Raw genomic sequence first — 20,459 nt, 5'->3', positions numbered from 1 at the left:
AAAACATCCTGAAGCCTTGAGTTCTTGGAAAATAAACTAGTTCACACCACTTTATTGATGAAAAACACTGTAGAAAAACTTCTGCATCATCGCATTCTCAACATACACCCAACCAGTGCAAATGAAAACTCCTTGAAACACCGGTGACACTTTTGTTCACATTCTCCCAATAACAATACTGTCAGTACAAAGTTTCACACATTTTTATCAAAGTATTTGGTCCTAGGAAAGCGAGGGGCGAGACGTCTCCTGTCTATATTTAGTGTGTAGAGGAGGATCAGTTACTGTGCTCTCAAAGGAATGGAGGGCGACTAAAGGAAAGGTGGGAAAAGAGCGAGAGAGAGAACACATCGCTGACAGTGCAATCGGTCTTCTACAGGGTTCGCTGAGGTAACATGAGGTTCTGCCAACATGTCTGGGCTGCAAGGCATGGCTGCGACCACAGAATGAGGCAGCGTGTAACGGAAACGCTGGGGAAGTGGTGTGCTTCTCCGATGGAAGGGAAAACTGGTGAGCAAAAACTATAATTTAAGAAGGGACATACAGATAGTGTGTTTTCAAGCAGGAAACAGACAAAAATAGTGTTTCTTGGCAGCAGCATTCTCAATGTCATGACACTCACATGCTACATCCCATCGTCCTCCGTTCTCACTCATTAAAAGCCACTTTAAAACCAGATCCCCCCTGTGCTTTCAGTTCTGCAAGTTTTGAAACCAATGCGTCACATTTCAGCACGCCCTCCCTCCCTTCCTGATGGCAGTCTTTCAGCATTAGTGTCCTGAGGCCGACCACATGACACTCAGAGTTCCTCCTTGTGATTTGGTTTTCCTGGTTTGTCCATGCCGAAGAAGGAGGACGGGAGGCCGCGGACATCTCGCTGTCTCTTTACAAAGGCCGAAAAGGAGGAGACGCAGTTGCCGATAAAGTGGTCAGCTTGGCCCAAGATGTACAGATCCATCTGAGCCGAGTCCGGCTGCAGAGTCACCACTTTAACCTGCAGGAAACACACATAACATACAAGAAGGGCTGGATTCTGTTCTTATGAGTTAAAGCTAGGACTTTAGAGGGCTTCTGTAAACCATGTGAAGAATTTGCAAACTGTGACAAAACCTGTTTAACAAATTCTACAACAGACAAGTCTGTCAAAATTTAAGTTCCCAGTTCAAGGTCAAATTTCACAGTAAAAAACTCCCAAACCCACCTTCCCCTTGAAGAGCTTTTCAATATCTCTGCTGTGGGAATCGGAGTCGGTGGCGATGTAAACGGAGCGGGCGGAGGTCTTCTTCACCCACAGCTTCACAGCCCTGCGGATCTCCGCCAGGTCAGGAAGGCACATGGTCATGGTGAGGGGAAGAGCCGTCTGCCGGTTGTAGCCGACACACTGAGGGGAGGCCATGAAGTGAGGACCGGCGTCGCCGCTCTTCAGCAGCTTGCAGGCATTTTGCTGTCAGAGAAGGAAAAGATTGGCGACACTGTGCAAACAGCAAAGGTAAAAAAATATCAAAACGTCACCTGCATCAAGCCTGATGTGAACCACGACTTAAAGAACAAGTCCGGAGAGGCTCCACATTTTTTTTAACAACTTAGATTTTAATCAAATCCAATAAAAAGACGAAGAGCAACAACTAGGTGACGTTCATTTACTGGCACGATCACAAAGTGAGCTTTATTTGGAATCAATCTACAAAATCCATCTTGCTGCTGGAAATATTCACTATAGCATCAATTATCTGCCCCCAAGATCAATGACCAGCAGAAGCATCATTCACTTCTGTTCTGTTAAAAACTACATGAGCCACCTGCTCTTGGAATTGCTGAGCTGTAAAAATATATACTAGTATATATACTAATTTAATATTTTACTAAATTCAATTAACGTCTTTCAAACATAGAACAGGGTGAACAGAGCAATGGATCAGATTTTGTTGTTCTGAAAACAAACATCTGATGTCCATGATTTCTGTAGAACCGTATGAGTCCAGGCTTGTGATCTCACCCAGTCAATGCCAATCCTCAGGTGAATGCCAACATACGGTCTGGTCAGCAGGGTAGATATGTGCTCCTCTCCTTCCTTCACCATCTTGTCTGACCAAACCATGTACCGCTGCAGGCCCACGTGCTCCTCTACCACGGGGAACTGGGCCGGAGCCCCGGGCAGCGCCAGGACTGGGTGTTCAGAGGGAGGGAACCTATTAAGAGACGAACCAGCCTGTTAGCAACTGCAGGGCAAAAAGACTTGCCACACATACGGATGATAAAATATGAGGTATTTTTAGTCGTCATGATCTCCTGTCACAGTGAACTCACTTCTTCATCCAGTGAGGTTGGTGGTAGGCACTGAAAGAAATCCCACCAAACAACACAGATCTGTCAAATTCCACTCCGGCGTAGTCCCAGAATGGACCAAATGGGTTCCCGTCCTGAAAATGAATCAGAACCATCCAACCATGTCAGAACCCTGGAACAGCATCTTTATAGTTACATTACTCAAAAGGGCCAGCAGTGGGCAGCATTTCACTCATTTTTCCTTAGAGACTTTGCTATTTATGTTATTAATTAGGTCTGATAATCTGTCGAATATAGTCAGTAAAAAAAAAAGGTCCTTTGAGATTCTAGCTCACCTTCATGGGGCAGGATTTCTTGTCTGCACTCCGCTGTGCAGCAGTCTCAAAGCAGTAGGCGTTCCTCTGCCCTGGGAGCCAGTGTTGAGGGGCCAGTTTCTCCATGAAGTCCTCCAGGCTGATCACACGGTGATAGGCAGACAAGGCCTCCAGCTGGAAGAACTCACTGTAGGGAACATGGACCTGGACAGAGCAGAACAGAGTGGACTGAAGCAACTCTGGCAAATTCAGGTTTCCAGGTTGACCAGAGCCTTGGTAGCGCACATGAAGGCTCACTTCACACACTTAATGGAACTAAAAAAGCACGTATTTTATTATTTAGAGCTACTTAAACATACTGTTATGGAAAGAAAGCCTATTGATGAGCCAGACAAATGGCTTGTATGTTATTGTATTACTGGTTCGTCTGCTTTTCTTTTACACTTTTAATAGCCTGAAGACCATCTGTATGTACATAATGGTGCACAATTTGGCTTTTTTTTATCTGTCCATCTTTATCCCCTACTTCATTTTTGTGATTTATGTAACTTTGTTTTTGATTCACAAACAGACCGTGCAGTCAGCAGTGTACTCACATTGGTGTAGGGGGGCGTGTGGTGGCGGTACACTATCCAGGGAGGGACTGCCAGGGTTCGGTTCAACATCTTTGCAAAGGCCAGAGATCCCAGGAAGTGGTCTGCCTGGTTTCCAAAGCGACCTGAACAATAACAATAGGTACTTCACACTCTCACCTTCAACAGTAAATTTTGTGCTCTGTCTCAAAAATGGACGTCTGAGGGGCGCGTAGGATACGTCTGCATGCTTAATACTCAAATCAAATCAAAGTTGTTTCTGTAGCAGGTTTTAAAACAACTCAGGAACAGGATCAATACATTTAAATACTTAAGATCAGTTTTTACAATAAACTAAACACAAAATCTGAAACTTTTAAAACCACTAAGCGTCAATAGATGCCATCGCAAACATGTACGTCTTGAGATTTTTGCTGAAAGTGTGACTGGATGAGGAACATTTGATTGAGAAAGGAAGGCTGTCGTTCCTTTTACAGCATATACACGATCATGTTCACCCATCAGCCTCCATCTTGGTATCATAAAGCAGCTGTGGAGGTGGGCAGAGAAGTTCTAAAATGCACCCAGGTCTGGCTTCATAAAACACATGAAAGAACCTTAAAACTGGTTCTGTGTTTAACAAGTAGGTAGCACAGGGATGCGAGTGCAGGTGTGATTCTGTTTAGTTTTTTTAGTACCAGTGAAAAGTCTTGCAGCAACTCCGGACGAGACAGAGAACCGGCTGTCAGTCATCTGTCTCGAGGACATTCATCCCATTAGATTAGATCTTATTGCTTTTCTACAAGGCACTGCATGTCTAATGTCATGTTGTCTTGTTTTCTGTTATCTAGCAAAAGAATGTCCTTAACTAAGTTTTAGCTTGGATTGGAATCTGGCAACGCTCCTCAGCTGCAAGCAGCACCCTGTACCACTGAGTTAATCTGTCTAATATCAGTGCTGGGTCACAGATGGCACCAAGCTTCCTGTCATGGGCATGAAGGTTTGCTGTCAGTAGGGCCTCTGTGGCTGGTTCTGGTCGCTGAGGAACCAAACACAGTCACTTCTGTCCAGTATGAAGGCTAATCCATCACCTCCCAGGTCAGAAGAGACGGCTACAGGGAACTGGTACGTGTTTTTAATTGATCCTGACAGTTCCTAGAAAAAGTAATGCTAATACTGAATGCTAACACATGAGTGGGGGCTAACTGCTAACTAGCTACTGTTCTGTTGTTAAGATGTTGAAATGTGCTTAAATTTGAGATTTTTCTGACATAAAGCGACTAAAAAACAGAATGTTTGAACTGAGGAATGGCTCCTAAAAGCGTTCAACACGAACCCGGGTCCGGATTTAGGAGAACTCAAAAACTTCTGAGTAAACTTTTTGGATTTGTTAGCATCTTTCTGCTACGACAGATGTGTAGCTACAGAGAGTGAGTTACCCATGCAAGGGCAGTACAACACGTAGCCATTCTCATCCCACTGCGGCTCTCCGGCAAAAGTCCGACAAGTCTGGAGCAGAAGTGCTGAAAGCAAACATGTCAGTGTGAGACCGTGAACTGCTTGTTGATGAACCGCCATTGTGGTTCATGCCGTGTCCCAGAATGCACCGAGGCGGCGGCTTCTTCTTCGTTGGAGTTCAATAGCGGTAAGTGGTTGGTGCTTTGGCGCCACCTGCTGGTCTGGAGGGTGAATCACGATGACTAGTGTTATTTAACACACTTTGAAAAAAACAAAAACACAACTCTTATTTATTAATTAATTTGTCCATGACACCGAAATGTAATATATTATAAATAATAATTATATCCCATAGTACAGTAGTTCTCAGACTTTTTGAGCCACGACCCCCGAGATAACATAAGTTTGTGTTCGTGACTCCTCAATTTGAATTGTCAATATATCATGAGTAATAACTTAGTTGTTCATGTATTAATGCGTTAAAAATTAATGTGTTGATTCCACAGTTTAATCTCTGTATTAGCACGTTAACTTTCTTTTGAATTAATGAATTAATTGAATTTATTTCGAACAAATGAAAGGGGAAAAAAATATAAAAACAAAAGAAAATAATTTTAAAAAGAGCAAAAAAGAATAATAATATCACATAATCAAATCATCATATTAACAAGTCCGAAAAAAAGAGTGGGAAGAAGTAAACACTTTTAATTTTGACAGCCCTAATACACATTTGTTTAATAAATGTGGGCTTTATTTATTTATTTATTTATTTTACAATCATCTGGAAACCCCCTGAAATGATCCCCACGGGGGTCCCGACCCCCAGTTTGAGAACCACTGCCATAGTACATATATAAATAGAGCACAACAAACTGTGGAGTAAACCGAGGTAAGACTCTTCTTAACCATATTTCCCCTCCTGACTAGTAGATAGAGCTTAATTTCAGATCTTTTCTTTGATTATAGTGACCTTACTAAGCTTTTAACAGTATTTAAATCATTTTACTGATCTGAAGAAACCAGAAGAAGAGGTTTAGAGGTAATGTAATATTCTGACAAAATAAGCCTCTGATTTAAAAAAAAAAAAAAAGACTGTACACATACAAACCTGCATTTGGTGTTGATATGAGAATCATGTGGAGGATTATCTGTTAGTTTAAACAAAAAAAAGGACCCAAACATGAAAATGTCAGAGTCGGACTTTTGGGGGGAAACAAAAGTGTCATCTCCAACTAAAGAATCTCTTTATCTATGGGATGTTTCTTCACACACTTAATGGATCCTTAAAGTACAATTAGAGCTGCAACACTTACAATGTTGTAAATACTGTCTGCTGTGAACACTGTAGTGTGAACTGGAAATACCTCCTTTGCTTTAATATTTTACATTTTATATTATATATATATATATTCATCTTTCCTTTCATGTTATTTTATCGTATCTTTTTTTTTTTACTTGTGTGTTGCTGCCACAAAAAGATGCTACAACAACATTTCACTGCTGTATTATCAATTAATTTGCAGATTATTTTCTCAATTAATCAATTAGTTATTTGAATACATTAGAAAACAGAAAGACATCACAGTTTCTCCAGTGCCAGGGCGACATCTATTAATATACTGTTGTGTCTGAAACAATATTCAAGAACCTAAATATATTGTCATGGAAGATACAGAGAAATGCTGCATATTTCTACATACAACTTCTTTCTTTCTTTCTTTCTTTCTTTCTTTCTTAGAGCTCGGTTGGTACACAAAAAAACAAGTTTGTAGTTATTCTTTCAAGAAAGGAAAGATGGGCTTTTACAGAACTTTGCCATGTTTTGCTCCAGCAGCAGTCACAGTTGCCTTTATTATGTTTTCCTGTTTTGAATATGAGAATCTAAGCTTTAGTATTACTCTGGTATTTATCTGCTCTTTCCTGCACATCGTATTCCTCCTTCTTCTCTTTTAACTCTCTAAAACCATCATCCTTTCCTCTCCTCCTGTCATTGTTTTTGTCACTTTTACTTCAGACTTAACCTTTTTTCTATCCTTCTGTGGTAAAATCTGTGTGATTTTTTTATTTTTATTTATTTTTTTACAGCTTCCTTTGCAGCTCTATCTACGATTTCTGTTCTTTTAATTCCAATATGTGCTGGTACCCAGAAAAGACCCATAATTTGAATTCTGTGTAACTGTATGTGCACTGTAAGCTGCATAACGATGAGTCTCAACAAATCATTTTTCTCTTGCGTCCTCTATCACTGCACTGCTAACAATCCTGCAGCATCTGTTCTGTGCAAACTGACAATCCCTCATCGTTGCATCATAGCGCCCTCTTCACACATAGTTGTACAGCAGTGGTACTACTGAACTAATGTTTAACTGCACTACTTTAAGCTCCGTTGCTTTCTCTGTTACTGTCCATCCAAAGGTATTTAGTTCCCACTGAGTTAATTTACAGTTACAGCCGTGATCACCCGACACGAGACACTTTAAATGACCTTCAGTAAGTCACTGACATCTGCATCCTTCTCAGTTCCTGTGGTTTTTGTTCCATTTCCACCTGTAATGATGCAGTAGGGGTTGTTCTGATGCATCTGTGTGTAACCTCAAAGCCTGATATTGGATCTGACTCTCTGAGCTGCTGCTGATTCATACACGACACAACCAAAAGCTAATTAACACACTGTTAATAGAAAGTGGTTCCATCTGCCCCCAGTTTTCTAGATTAATCCAATCATGTCTGAATATCTACAGCCCAAGTCAACCTTCAAGCAAACCGTAGCCTTTAAAACTTAGTGTTCTTGATTATAACTGCAGGTCTGCCTCACTCCCTTGTAGAGAATAGTGTCTTTGTTTTAGATGAAAATATAAAACCAGAATACTGACTGCTGAGGCCTCTCCTTCTTCTTTCATGGAGGATTCAAACAGGACTAAAAAACTGATCTGCTGCCACCTGCTGTACTGGAGGTAGTAGAGTCTCAAAGGTGCATCCCATTGCACTGGTGAAAACATTAGATAAGGTGTAACTGACTCTGCAATTAGCATCGTTGCCTCGCAGCTAGAACGTCGCCGATTCGCATCCTGGTGAGGACACCCGGGATCTTTCTGCGTGGAGTCTCCATGTTCTCCCCGTGCAGCGTGGGTTCTCTCCAGGTTCTCCGGCTTCCTCCCACAGTCCAGAAACATGTTGAGGTTAATTGGTGATTCTAAATTGTCCGTAGGTGTGAATGTGAGTGAGCTTGGTTGTCTGTCTCTAAGTGTGGCCCTGTGATAGACTGGTTACCTGTCCAGGTGAACCTGCCTTCACCCTGAGTCAGCTGGGATAGACTCCAGCCCCCCATGACCCTGGTGAGGATTAATCGGTGTATAGATAATGGATGGATGGAATAATTAAACCCCTGAGAATTACAGGAGCCTCAGTATTTACAGTGTTTATCATCTTGTGGCTGCAGAGACACAGTTTGTGATCCACTAAAGAGGAAATAAAGGTCTACACTAGTTTTTTATTGGCTCTATAGATGCAAATAGAAGAGGTGTGAAGGAATCTGAACACTTTGTAATAAGCTGCTATTTGTCTAAAATAATAACTGTTGTTCACTAAATAACCAGAAAAGCGGTTTAACAACATCTTGATTATCTGTTGCTGATGTGTCAAGCAGTGGAAAACATCTACAGTTATTCTAACAGGACGGTAACAAATTTATTTGTTTATTTTTTCCTTGATGGATAATTCGATTCATAAGGATTGAATTAAAATATCCAGAACTGATTGTGTTCATCAGATTGGTCTTTATCTGCTGCAGATCATGATGAATATATTGTGTTGTAGCTCTGAAGGTTTTGGATAAAAAAATCTCTGTTAAATCCTGAACCCTGCGGCGTGATCGTCTCCTGTGTGAGATATGAAAATACAAAAACGATCCAGTCACTAGAAATCCACCAGTAATCCTCACAGACAAACGTGAGAGCGTTACTGCAGCCATTTGTTGATTTTCATGTGTGAATAAAGTGCGACAGCTTTAAACTAAACTGAGACGTGAACCGTTGAGAATTGGATGCAGCTCTTGCAAAATGAGGATGTGGGAACACGTGTAGGGTTTTTTTTCTAGCATTAAGTGTTAAGTTATTTTCTGCAACTGGACAGAAGACAAGCGACAGCCACCTCCTGGTTCTTGGTGTTTCTGACAAACTCAGACACCCTAAAGTATGATTAAAGCCCTGAGAGAGGCTGTAATACAAAGGCCTAGAAAGACAGCGAAGATGAGAAAAAACATGTCGTCTACACAAGTTGTACAATCCTGATTTTTTCCCTTTCTGCAGCAAAAACACCTGCAAGGAGGCAGCCATGATGTCCTTGCTCAGTGCCACAGCTGGAATGTTGAATTTTGAAAGATCTGACAATAAGAGCACAAATCTGAGAGCAGAAGTTTCATGAGTGCTCAGAAGAAGTCTGAGTGTTTTGAGATGTACTTTAAACGAAGCACAAAGCATTCGTACGGCAGCAGATTTGCACCTGAGCAGCAGTGATCTGACAGACGGGGGCAGAGATTTGATGGAAATCATTACAAATCTGAGCATGAAGTGGATTAATAAGGCTACGAAGGTGCTTTAAAACATTTTCACCTGAAAACAAGGGGCTTAACACCCACTTTGGAGCATAATTGTTCACTATAAAGCCTTATGTCACCGTCCACAAAAGCTCAGATGTTTGAGGCAATCAAAGGAAAACGGAGAGGAAAGCTTCAAGCTGGCTGCTGTTGCTCCAGGACAATGAGTCCGTCCACACAAGGTGGCAGAAGCAGCCAAATGTGGCTTTGAACTGTTGCCTCATGAACCTCACTCACCCGACCTGCACCGTCTGACCTCTATCCGTTTGACCTTCTTCTACAAAGCTATCGCGAAGCATGAAAGGAGACCACGTTTATAAAATAATGCAAGAACAGTTTCTGTGATGATTTCTGTTGAGGCTGAAGAACCAAAAGCACGCCAGCTGTAGCTCAATGTGTCCGTCCACACAGCTTCAGGTGGCAGAAGCAGCTAAATGTGGCTTTAAACTGCTGCTCCATGAACCTCACTCACCGTCTGACTTCTATCTATTTTGATGAAGTCGTGGCTGCTCATGAGTTTCTGGAGGCTGTAGATGTGAACTTCTTCTGTGAAGGGAGAGCAGAGCTTGAACATCAGGACCAAGTGCACCGAAGTTAAAGGAGACGATGCTGATAAAGACAGCAAACAATATTTCTCCTGGGATCTTTTCTGGTCAGGCTGAGAACTTTTTGAAGTAGGACTAGTAAGAAAATAACTCGATAGAAGCAACAATTGGAAGCAACACATCAGTAGGACAGTGACTCGATCATCCGACACTAAATGTAAAACCTTCCTCTATGTCGGATTGTCAAGACGGAGGTCCAGATACAAGGAGGGCTTGATGCTGGAAGGCTCATTAGTTGTTAATTATTGTTCATAGTTGTTATAATAACTAGTAGGGCTGGTCCCAATAGCACTTTCTGGTCTCTGGATATTCAGGCCCAACAGTGTGTGTTCAAGAAGACACTGATTCATTGACTTGCATCACACAGTGGAAGAGCAGTGGAGACGATTGTTTTTCTCACCAATTCAGATGACACTTCTTTTGATTTTACTTTTATGTTTAGATTTTTATATGAATCTATGATTTCAGATCCATTATTCCACATCGAGCAGTTATTGTTTTTGTGTATTTGCATACATGTATATTTGTATGTATGCAGGCTACGCTATGTACTTGTGGTGCACCGCAAAAATGTGACCACTTGGGTAATATTTACTTTAATTAGCTTGAATTGAGCTTTTTTTGTTGTTGTTTTATATATGATTATTTTTCTAAGGTTATATACTGTACTTGACAGTGGGGTTCGTGATCTCCAATATATTTTTCACGTATATCATGACAATAAACACTAGTGGTAAGTAGCGACCAGGGGGGAACCCTTGGTGTGGGGACGGTTGCACTCCGGTTAAGCTAAGGGGGAACTTCCGCTCGTACCCCAGAAGCTGCCTGGATGATGCTCTGAATGAACGTCATTGCATCGTTGCTTGCATTCCTCTGTGTTTCACAGAATTTCATATTGGTACGGTCAGCCCAATTCTGGGACCCGTAACATACTGTATGTGTCTCCTGGGTTTCTAGAGACTCTTGTGACAGTTCTCGTGCGAGTGAAGGGGAGACGTTTGTGTTTTTAGTTTTATTTATATGAGAAGAGGACTTCCTGCCACAGTTTGACAATAGGAAACTAAGCACAGCTCACTTTATGCTGTGTTGTTACCTTGTGATTTTTAGGAGCGCTCTGACGGGGTGGAAGTGTCCAGAACGCACAGGTAGTACTCGGCTGCTGATGCTAGTTTAGCTACAGTTCTGTTTCCACCATTGGTAGCGCCACTCCTCCACCGTTACCATCCATGTTTACTTCCGTAAACACTGAGCACGCTCACTGCGTGTGACGTCGTCGTGTCCTCTTCTGCGCATGCGGGACACTTTTGGGTCGTATGAAGTTCACACAGCAGATCACATACAAGTCGCATTGAACTGGAAACGTGAAGGAAGTCACAAAGAAATCCTCATTGAGCATCAAGTCCTGCAGTGTGAACGTAGCCAATCTGTTAGATTGTTCAGTCAGATAATACGCCGTCATCCTGATTGGTGACATTAAATGTCATGTCGGAGTCAGAATCCAAGGCTGTCGGTATGTTAAGGCTGTTTTTATGGGTTCTGTTGGTTTTTCCTAAAAACCTGTCGGATAGCAAGGTTGTCGGATTGTTAAGGGTCGGATTATCGAGTCGTGACTGTAATTTGAAGTAGCTTGCACTCTTTGAAAACGAGTAACGCCAGCGATGATGAGGTCATGATTGCTGTTGAGGAGAATCTAAAGGCTCAAGATGTCTTCTTCTGCAAAGGGAAAGTGAAGCTTGAACATCAGTGGACAAAGTGCATTTAAGTCAAAGGAGACCATGTTAAAAAAAAATAATGCATATCACCATATATTTACAGTAAATATACAGTAGGAGCTTCACCAAATTGTCCCAAATGTAGAAGTCATGCAGGAACTAGATTGCCTTGCCTGTGGGAATGCAATACAATTCAGGTATTCTGGAGGGCAATATGTGCAAACATTAGTGTTGCAATAGGACAAGTGTCAGCAGATCCACTGCTATGTTTGCTTGGAGGTGTCCCCAACTTTCTTGAACAACACGAGGAGGTGATTCAATCACTATTAATGCTGGCAAGGAAAGCTATTATGGTGAAGTGGGTGGGAGATGACCCTCCTTCTGTTCTTACATGGAAATCTCTCATATCTGAAGTTGTGACTCTTGAAAAATTGGGACATTACATCAATGGCAGACTTCACACTTTTCAGCAGAAATGGAAGAGACCACTGGAACATCTTGGAGTTAAATACAATTTGGAACTGAACCAACTGGACACATGGTTGAAGCGGGACATAACAGAAATTTGACTTGTGTGTGTGTTTCACTAGATGGATTTTCACACTGTTTGAGTGCTGCGCTTCTCCTTTTTCTTGTATGGACCAACTTTGTTAGCTTGTTCATTTGTTTTTGTTCTTTTTGAAAATAAATTAAAAAAAGAAAAAGAACAATAATAATGCAAGAACAGTTTTTCTCCTGTGATGTTTCAGAGTAAATTTGTAGAAATGGTAAGAAAAAACCTCCACAGACGTGAAATCTGAGTCTATAGGAACAACTTTCATTTGAAACTTTGCAGTAAGTCGCTGTCTTTACGGCGCACTGGTTCAAAGTTTGGAAGAAAATCAAAGCTTTTCGAAGCAGAATCATGATTAGGCACAAACATCATAATTATTTGCTCCCTCTCTTCTGATCATTGCTGCAGACTGACAAAGGAAGCGGTCACGCAAAGTTCACAATGCAAAGGGAGAAAAAAAAAAGCATAGATTTTCCTGCTTTTTCTTTTCTTTTCTTTTTTTTTTTTTTTGGGCTCCCTGCTGGAAATCAGATGGAGTCAATCAGCGATACGTCTCAATGATAAAGACCGGGATGGAACCAGAGCTCTGTCATTATATGTTCGTCATTAGACGCTCACATGTGCGCTCAACATGCCCGAGCCCAGCCAGCCGGGTAGGCATGGCAACATGTGGCCTGGGTGCGGTCGCCAAACCTTTGTTATTTTCATTTATTCTCATGTGTGCGGATTCTCTGGCGGGGCTGCTTTGTTTTTAACCGAATCTACTGATGATTGCTTAAACATGTGACATTAAACGAGATGATTGTTCCCCGCCGAGAGGCCGAGCGACACAGCTGATACGATCTGCTCACAATTTGTTTGGTGAAAATTGCTCCAAGAACGAGCGACCGAACAAAGATAATAGACGATTTAACAAATAGCACATGGAGGCGAAACAACAAAACAGTAAATAGAGCAGAGAGTTTCTTGTATTTAACCCTTTTTCTTTTTTTCTTTTTGGTGCCAGCTCTTCAAAAGGAAGAGGGTTTCTCTGCTCAGGCTTTGAAGGCTACTTAATCCTCCTGCATCCTCCAGCTCGGCCCGACGTTTTCTCTCTCTTTGTGCTCAATCACTCTCGTTTTTCTTTTCTTCTGATGCTCGACAGCTGGCTGCTCTTTCGCTCTTTTCCTGTGTCGTTCTCTCTGCGTCTGCTCCTCCCCCATCCCTTGAACACACACTGTTTTTCATTGTTAGAGATGACAGCAATGATAACAATGCAAAGAACCACAACTCACAGCCGGAGTTTGAGAACCAGGCAGAAAGTGAGAGAGACGAGAGAGACTTCCTTCAGGTGAACCAGTGATCACAACAAAAAACAAACTTTGCTTTCATGCATTTTGTATTTTCGTGCATCTCTGACTCGCTGTCGAATGTTTTAATAATTTCATTTCCCTTTTCTGGATCTTTAAGTTCCTCACACTCGCAGCTCTTTACCTTGCCACAGAGGAAGAAGTTAGCATTAGAACATCCACACATACATACATACATGCATGTCAGTCACGTTTCCTCATTTTTCCGCTCTCTGGTTCTTGAACTCCCCCCTCCGTCTCTTTCTAACTCGCTGCAGCAGAAAAACAGGCCTGACACTTTGCCTGTGGCCTTTCAGAAGTGGGAAATAAGGTAGTCAAACTCAAAGCAACCCGCCTCCTGTTGACCTTTCTGAGCTGCTGCTCGCTTTCAGTTCAGCTGACGGCTCGAGCTCTAATGACGCGCCGTCGCTTCGCACGTTCACAAACCTCATCGATCTGCAGATGATTAACTGTGAATCCAGCGAGTTTTTTCTCAGCACAAACATGTAGAAATGCTGTAAAAACCAAAACAGGACATTTCAGCTCTAAAAAAACATATTTATTTAGTTGTAGAGTTGTGAAATCTGTTGACAAAAGGATTTTTATTAGTTTAAGACCTGCATAAAAAACTAGATGTGATATGGACGTACGTATTTAGACGTGGAGGTGTTGAGAAAACTAATCTGTGCTGACAGAATCCCTGCTTCTGGTTTTCCTCTGAGCATCTAGAGGCCTCAAGTGAAGTAAATTGAAATAAAATTTGACATGAAAACAGCAAAAGTTAATCAAAACAACACAAACTACAGCTTCCTGTTGAGCTCTCTGAGCTGCTTTCAGTTCAGCTCTAAAACTCTAACAGCGTGTTTAACACTCGATGTGCAGATAATTAACTGTGAATTACCTTCTTTTTTGGGGAGTTTTATGCTTAAAACAAAAACAAATGTGGTAAACACATTGTTTTCTTATTAAAAACAAAAACAAAGCATCACTACAAGAGATGTTTCAGCTCTAAAAATGTCTCCTGGATGTATTTATTCAGTTTCAGAGGCTGGAACTCGATTCCAAACTGACCAGAAGACAAAATCTGAGCTTCAGTTTTCTTCATATAAACGTATAATAATAATAATAATAATAATAATAATACATTTTATTTATAGAGCGCTTTTCCCAAACTCAAAGACGCTTTACATGTTTAAAAATAAAAACAAAACAAATAGAAACTAAATAAATACAGTATACAGAATGAGTCAAACTAAAGAAAACAGAACAAACAGTTTGAAAAGCAAAAAAACCCCAAAAAACAAAAAAAAACTTCTACATCTTATAAACTCGCATAAATTATAAACATGAGAACAACAAACTGACCAAACCGTGTTTATTTGAAGCTTTATTTCGGTGTGTTGACAGAACCTTTGTTTTTTTTCTCTGGATCCACTTTTTGGCAGAAATAATAATTATTGATGTAAAAATGGAGCCGAACAAAGTTATGAACACATAAAAAAAAACTAGTTTCAGTTCCTAAGATTTTGATTTTAAAGATTTATTTTGATTTTGTGATGTTAGAAAAACAACAAAACTCGTGGGCCTTTTCTTTTTTAGCTTTTAGTGTGTCGTAGTCACGGCTCATTTGAAACATAAAGTGCTTTCCAGTAAAAAAAGATTATAAAATTAACCTGAATATTTGAGTTCGGACCACATGGGGTTGTTTCTGGTGTGACTATTTTACATATCAGGCATTAAAGCACAACAAAAATGATATAAACTCCTACTTTGCTTTATTCTAACACATATTCAGGCTGATGTCAGCGATGAAACTTGTTTATTTCAGCCTAAAGATGATGTTTTAATATGTAGATTTGTATAGAAACCACTGAGGTGTGTTGGCAGGCGGCCTGGTTTTATTTTTAGCTTTTCTCTCAGCTGTGGTGTTTCTTGGTGACGTGGTTTCGTGGAGCCGGACCGGCTTCTTGGCGCTCCACCCTTCCACCTTATCAACCTGCTGCAGGCCGCCGATGTGGCCCGTCTGCCACTCCAGACCCCACCTTCATGGAGGAGAAGCCGGTCCGGGCTCACATCTCCTCCTTTAACTCGCTTTATCGTGCACCAGATGCTCTGCGGTTACATCACAGGCACAGGATGCGACCGTGAGTTATCTTTCACGCCACAGCGTTCAATCAGCAGCCGCTGAAGTTTACGTCTCAGTGTTCAGGGCTGGATTGAGCATCAGGGTTAGAAGAACTTTATTACCCCCCCCCCACAACATGAAGCTGCATTTGTTGACTGCGACCTCAGAGAGGAGCAAAAATCTGACCAGGATCAGGATTAAAAAAAGGAGTTTACCTCCAGATTTCAGCTCTACGTCTGCTCACCTGAGCTGCTTTTACACCAAACTCCTCTGACAGAGGGCAAACAAACGGCCTCCTTTCAACAAACTCTGTCGTAGTTGCCCTCCTGCCCCAGCATTTGCTGCCCTGCTGTTGGCTTTTGGTGCCTTCAAGTTTAAACGTTGCAGTTAAGAACCCGAGAGCTGATTTATTACAAGAAAATAAGTTTTAAACTAATAGAAGCAGAGCTGTGATTGATGCTACAGCTTTTAATTATCTATTTAGCAATCAGCCTGCAGCTAAATGAGTCATTTTCGACTGTTTGGCCCGTTCTGACGCTCAAAACAACATCGGACATGTGGGATCATGTTTGGAATTATCAGCAAAATAAAGCAACAGGCACAAAAATACAGACAATTACAGATATTTAATGCCGAATCCAGACTTTTTTCTGCCATATAAGCTTTGAAAACAAAAAGAAAAGGTAGTAAATAGTGTTTATCTGAATGGAAAACCTAAATTTTGTCACTACAGGAGGAGGTGGTCCAGCTCTAAAAATGTGTTCAGTGTCAGAGGAGCAACATCTGTCTGAAAGTGACTGAACTCTTGTTGGCAAAATGTGAAATATGAAGATGTATTTAGATGTCGAGGTGTTAAGAAAACTACAAAAAGCAAAGATAGGCCTCAAAAAAATGGACAGCAAAAAGGAAACTAATGCATCCTGTTGAAATCTGTGTGTCTCTAACCAGCATATTGTGGTGCCATCATCCAGAGGCCTCATATATCTACAGGTAGCTGCACTAAAAATAAGAATAAAAAGAACTTTAGGGAGGAATTGTGTTGTTTTCATGTCTACATTTCACCCAAATACCATAAAAACAGACAGACTGTGATGCCTTTTCAGCTCCATGAACCCAACACGATAAGTCTGAGGCTCATTAAAACCGCTGCTACCTGTTTAGTTAAAGAAACGCTGCTAGAAAACCCGGCAGAAGCTCGTCGGCGTCGGCCCGTTCGGCCGGCCGGGACGACGGCGGCGCGCCTCCGTCTCTGTGTGCGGTTTCCTCGCCATCCTTCCCGAGCTGTTTATCGCCCATCTCCGCTAATGTAAACCGCCCATCTGCTTTAAACAAAACACATAAAACACACACACACTAGTCATTTCCCACTGAGCCTGAAAGAAGACGGGGATGGCTGGGTATTCTGGTGGCAGAGAAAATACGCTCCAGATGTGGACAAATTGTCCCTCTTACTAATTGGTTGCTTGATTTGGGATCCGTTGGGTTTGTATTGATGGGAATGAGGCTGTTTTCATGGACTGTGTGTGAAGGCGATGGTGTTAAAAGGAAAAGAGGAGGTGAACTGGGATGACACTGCGGGAACAGATCCGACTACTGTTGCATCCGGACACACATGTTTCTGCTCAGCGCCTGATGAAGGCTTTATTTAAGGCAGCCCATCGCTTTTCTTCTGTCCTGTCATCAAAACTTCTGAAAGTCTGGCTCGGTCCTTCTTCTACAGTGCATCTAATCAGGGCTGATTAGGTGTGCGGTATCCAGAAGAGACACACACAAAAAAGGGCTTTTTCTAGAGGGGAATCAGAGGAAGTCGTGATGTGGCGTTTCATAAGATAGTTAAAAATCACTCCACGGCTCTAAATAACAGACCACCACGCGCCGACGGCTGCAATCAACCTGACTGCGGCCGCCGCACTGTAATCCAAATAAACAAACAAAGGGATAATGAAAGAAGTCTCCCGGCTCGCGCTGGGAAACGGCTTCGTCCCATCCATCTTCAAGACCTCCTGTTTCTGCATCATCTATTATTGTCCGGTCGCTGTTTGTTTTACAGCATCCTCGCGTGAAAAGAAGTCCGGACCAAAACATGGGATGACAAACCCTGTTCCAGCAGTAACTACATACTTGGTCAAGACTGAGTTATAATCTCCATCTGCTTTACTGTATAAATGATACGATGCCGTAGAAATGTAGGATCTCTCCGGGGAACACGGCCAACTACGCAAGCTAAAAATACAGACGGACAGCTGACGACACAAGCTAAAAATATAGAAGGACAGCTAGCTAAATGACTAAAGACAGCCATCAGACAAGCTTCAATTATAGAAAGACGGCTAACTTATAGCTAAAGTCAGATAGCCAACTAGCTGAACAGCGTTTGAAATTACAGAAAGACGACTAACAAAACAGAAAAAGTTAGCAAAATGGCAGCTAACTACATAGTTAAAATTATACAAAGACAGCTAACTATGTAGCTAAAGCTATATGAAACAGCTAACGTTACAGCTAAATCATACAAAAAGCGCTAACTTCACAGCTAAAACTACAGAAAGACAACTAACAAAACAGAAAAAGTTATCAAAATGACAGCTAACTACATGATTAAAATTATACAAAGACAGCTAACTATGCCGCGAAGGCTATATGAAACAGCTAACATTACAGCTAAGTCGTACAGAAAAAGCTAACTTCACAGCTAAAACTATAGAAAGACAACTAACAAAACAGAAAAAGTTATACAAATGCAGCTAACTACAAAGTTAAAATTATACAAAGACAGCTAACTATGCAGCTAAAGCTATATTAAAACAGCTAACGTTACAACTAAGTCATACAGAAAGAGCTAACATCATAGCTAAAACTATAGAAAGGCGGCTAACGACACAGCTAAAGCTATAGAGGAACAGCTACATAACAGCTAAAGTAACAGAAAACAGCTAACTACACAGCTTGAAGTATACAAAGACAGATAACTTAATGGCTAAAGTAGTGTAAAGATTGTTAACTAAACAGCTAAAATCAGACATCAAGGGAAAGCTAGCCTACAAGGTAACTGTGGCTAGCCTTAGCTAAAACTGAAGCTAGGTTTAGCTGTCAAATTCTCCTATCTAGCTGTTATTATTTTAATGAAAATTATCCACATTGGTAAATCAACATTTTCTTAATTTAAACTGCTGTTCTACGTCATTAAATATGGCAGCAGCTACATCAGTTTATGTTGAAGATAAAAAACTGCTATATCTCTTGCTAAAGGCTAAAGCTAGCTCAGTAGCTGCCATCTCATATTATTAAACTCTGTGTGGTTTGGTGGTTAAACTATGATTTGATTTAACACATTTGCATGTATTAAACTGTATTTATTTATTATATATTTAATTTTGCAGAAATGTGAACAGCACCGGGGCGCATAGAAAGTTAATCTTTATTCCTCAGACCTGTGGACTGTAAATACAAATTAAAACGACATAATGTTCTTCAATAACTCGGTTAAAAACAGACTCTCTGGTCAGTCTGGTGGAGTTTTTTAGATTTTCTTTGGGCTCTGGTATTTTTGAGGCTTTAAAATATGTGAAAAGATAATAAACACGTTATTGTACAAATTAGCAGAAAATTTAAACCCTTTTCTCTCAGCTTTGTGCTTCGATATGTGACCTCTGCCTTTTAGAAATGGACTAAACTAGACTAGAATAGTTATTTCTAACCTTCCTAACATTACATTAAAAGCTGCGACAGTCAAATATAATTTTTATTCATATAAGTGCATATATAACACAACAGAAACTAAAGTCAAATCTTCTATAAAATCACATAAACTCACTAAATCAAACAGAGGAGATGCTTCTTTACAGTTTTTATTAATATTTATGAGATAAATCTTCGACATGATGTCCCCACATTTACTGTGAAAAATGTTCCTTCATGTTTTTCTGTTGACTTAGGCTTCATTTATTTCAAACTAAGGAATTATCTTTGGTTTTGCATGTGTTGGAGTTTGAATCTGTTATATTTAGTGTTTACTGAACCTAACAATAATTATGTTTAAATAAACCAACTGGTGCAAGACATGAAATCACTGCATCAGTTTGATCCTTGTTGTCTTCAGTTTAAGTTCATGAGCCTCATATTTGGATTTAATTCATTCATCATCTTGAAATCATTTGAACACTTTAAAACAGCAGCTTAACCAAAATGATGGACGTTAACATTTCATTCTTTACTGCTATTTGCTTTAATAATTTGTATTTTATTCTCTGGGTGTTTTTTAAGCTCACTTGTGTTGTTTATGTGTTTGTTTTAATTGTGAACTATTTGTGAGCAAAGAATGAATCTTGTAGGAGGAAAAAAATCTGCCTCAAAATTCAGATTTTTCAATCAGTTAAATGTGAGCTATTTTATTTTATTTCATTTTTTGTCGGGAAGCTTTAAAAACAACAACAACAACAACAACAACAAGCAGGTTTGCTTCAGGACAGATTCAGGTTTGACTTCTTAGAACGAAAATCGAAAGTCAGACTACATCCTCTGCATCATTTCCTGCACTCGCCTGGATAAAGTCGCGTTTCTTGTTTTGCACTTTAAAACCGCGACCTCAGAGAAAATAATAAAAAAATACAAATAAAATTAAATCGGCCAGTTCAGGATGAGAACAGTTTACCTGCAGGCTTTAGCTCACCTGAGCTGCTTCTCAGACACCTCTGACTAAAAACTAAAAAAAAAAACCATCGACATCATTTCCTACAAACTCCTCTCAGCTGCAGCAGGTATCGTAGTTGCCCACTTGCCCCCTGAACGGCAGCTTTTTATTTTCTGCCCCGCTCCTCCTGTATTGAACAGGGCTTTTTGGTGCTTTCACGTGCCGTCGGAAATGCCGCGTTTTGGAGGGAAAGAGCTGATTTATGAAAAGGAGTCGAGCTGT

General features: G+C 40.7%; 1 protein-coding gene across 1 annotated transcript; it reads right to left on the bottom strand.

The window, feature by feature from the left end:
• Positions 1 to 21: 21 nt before the first annotated feature.
• pofut1 (protein O-fucosyltransferase 1) lies at positions 22 to 20,000 on the bottom strand. Its single transcript, XM_008300840.1, has 8 exons — positions 19,989 to 20,000; positions 4,612 to 4,793; positions 3,197 to 3,318; positions 2,622 to 2,804; positions 2,308 to 2,420; positions 1,997 to 2,189; positions 1,202 to 1,444; positions 22 to 994 (listed from the first exon to the last, which is right to left on the bottom strand). Exons 2-8 carry the CDS (start codon positions 4,748 to 4,750, stop codon positions 800 to 802), a joined length of 1,188 nt encoding a protein of 395 aa, XP_008299062.1. The 5' UTR covers positions 4,751 to 4,793; positions 19,989 to 20,000; the 3' UTR covers positions 22 to 799.
• Positions 20,001 to 20,459: the final 459 nt, after the last annotated feature.

The sequence above is a fragment of the Stegastes partitus genome, unplaced genomic scaffold (genome assembly GCF_000690725.1).
Source record: "Stegastes partitus isolate 25-593 unplaced genomic scaffold, Stegastes_partitus-1.0.2 Scaffold1596, whole genome shotgun sequence".
Classification (NCBI taxonomy): Eukaryota; Metazoa; Chordata; class Actinopteri; family Pomacentridae; genus Stegastes; species Stegastes partitus.
The sequence above is the reverse complement of the archived record's forward strand: the minus strand, read 5'-3'. Positions and strand labels throughout refer to the sequence as shown.

What these genes read in the sequence shown, in the direction of transcription:
- pofut1 (XM_008300840.1), bottom strand. Translation starts at nt 4,750, where the DNA reads ATGGCGGTTCATCAACAAGCAGTTCACGGTCTCACACTGACATGTTTG. An exon ending in AGAAATCCTGCCCCATGAAG is followed by an intron (nt 2,421 to 2,621) that starts GTGAGCTAGAAT and finishes ATTCATTTTCAG; the next exon opens with GACGGGAACCCATTTGGTCC. An exon ending in CAACCTCACTGGATGAAGAA is followed by an intron (nt 2,190 to 2,307) that starts GTGAGTTCACTG and finishes GTCTCTTAATAG; the next exon opens with GTTCCCTCCCTCTGAACACC.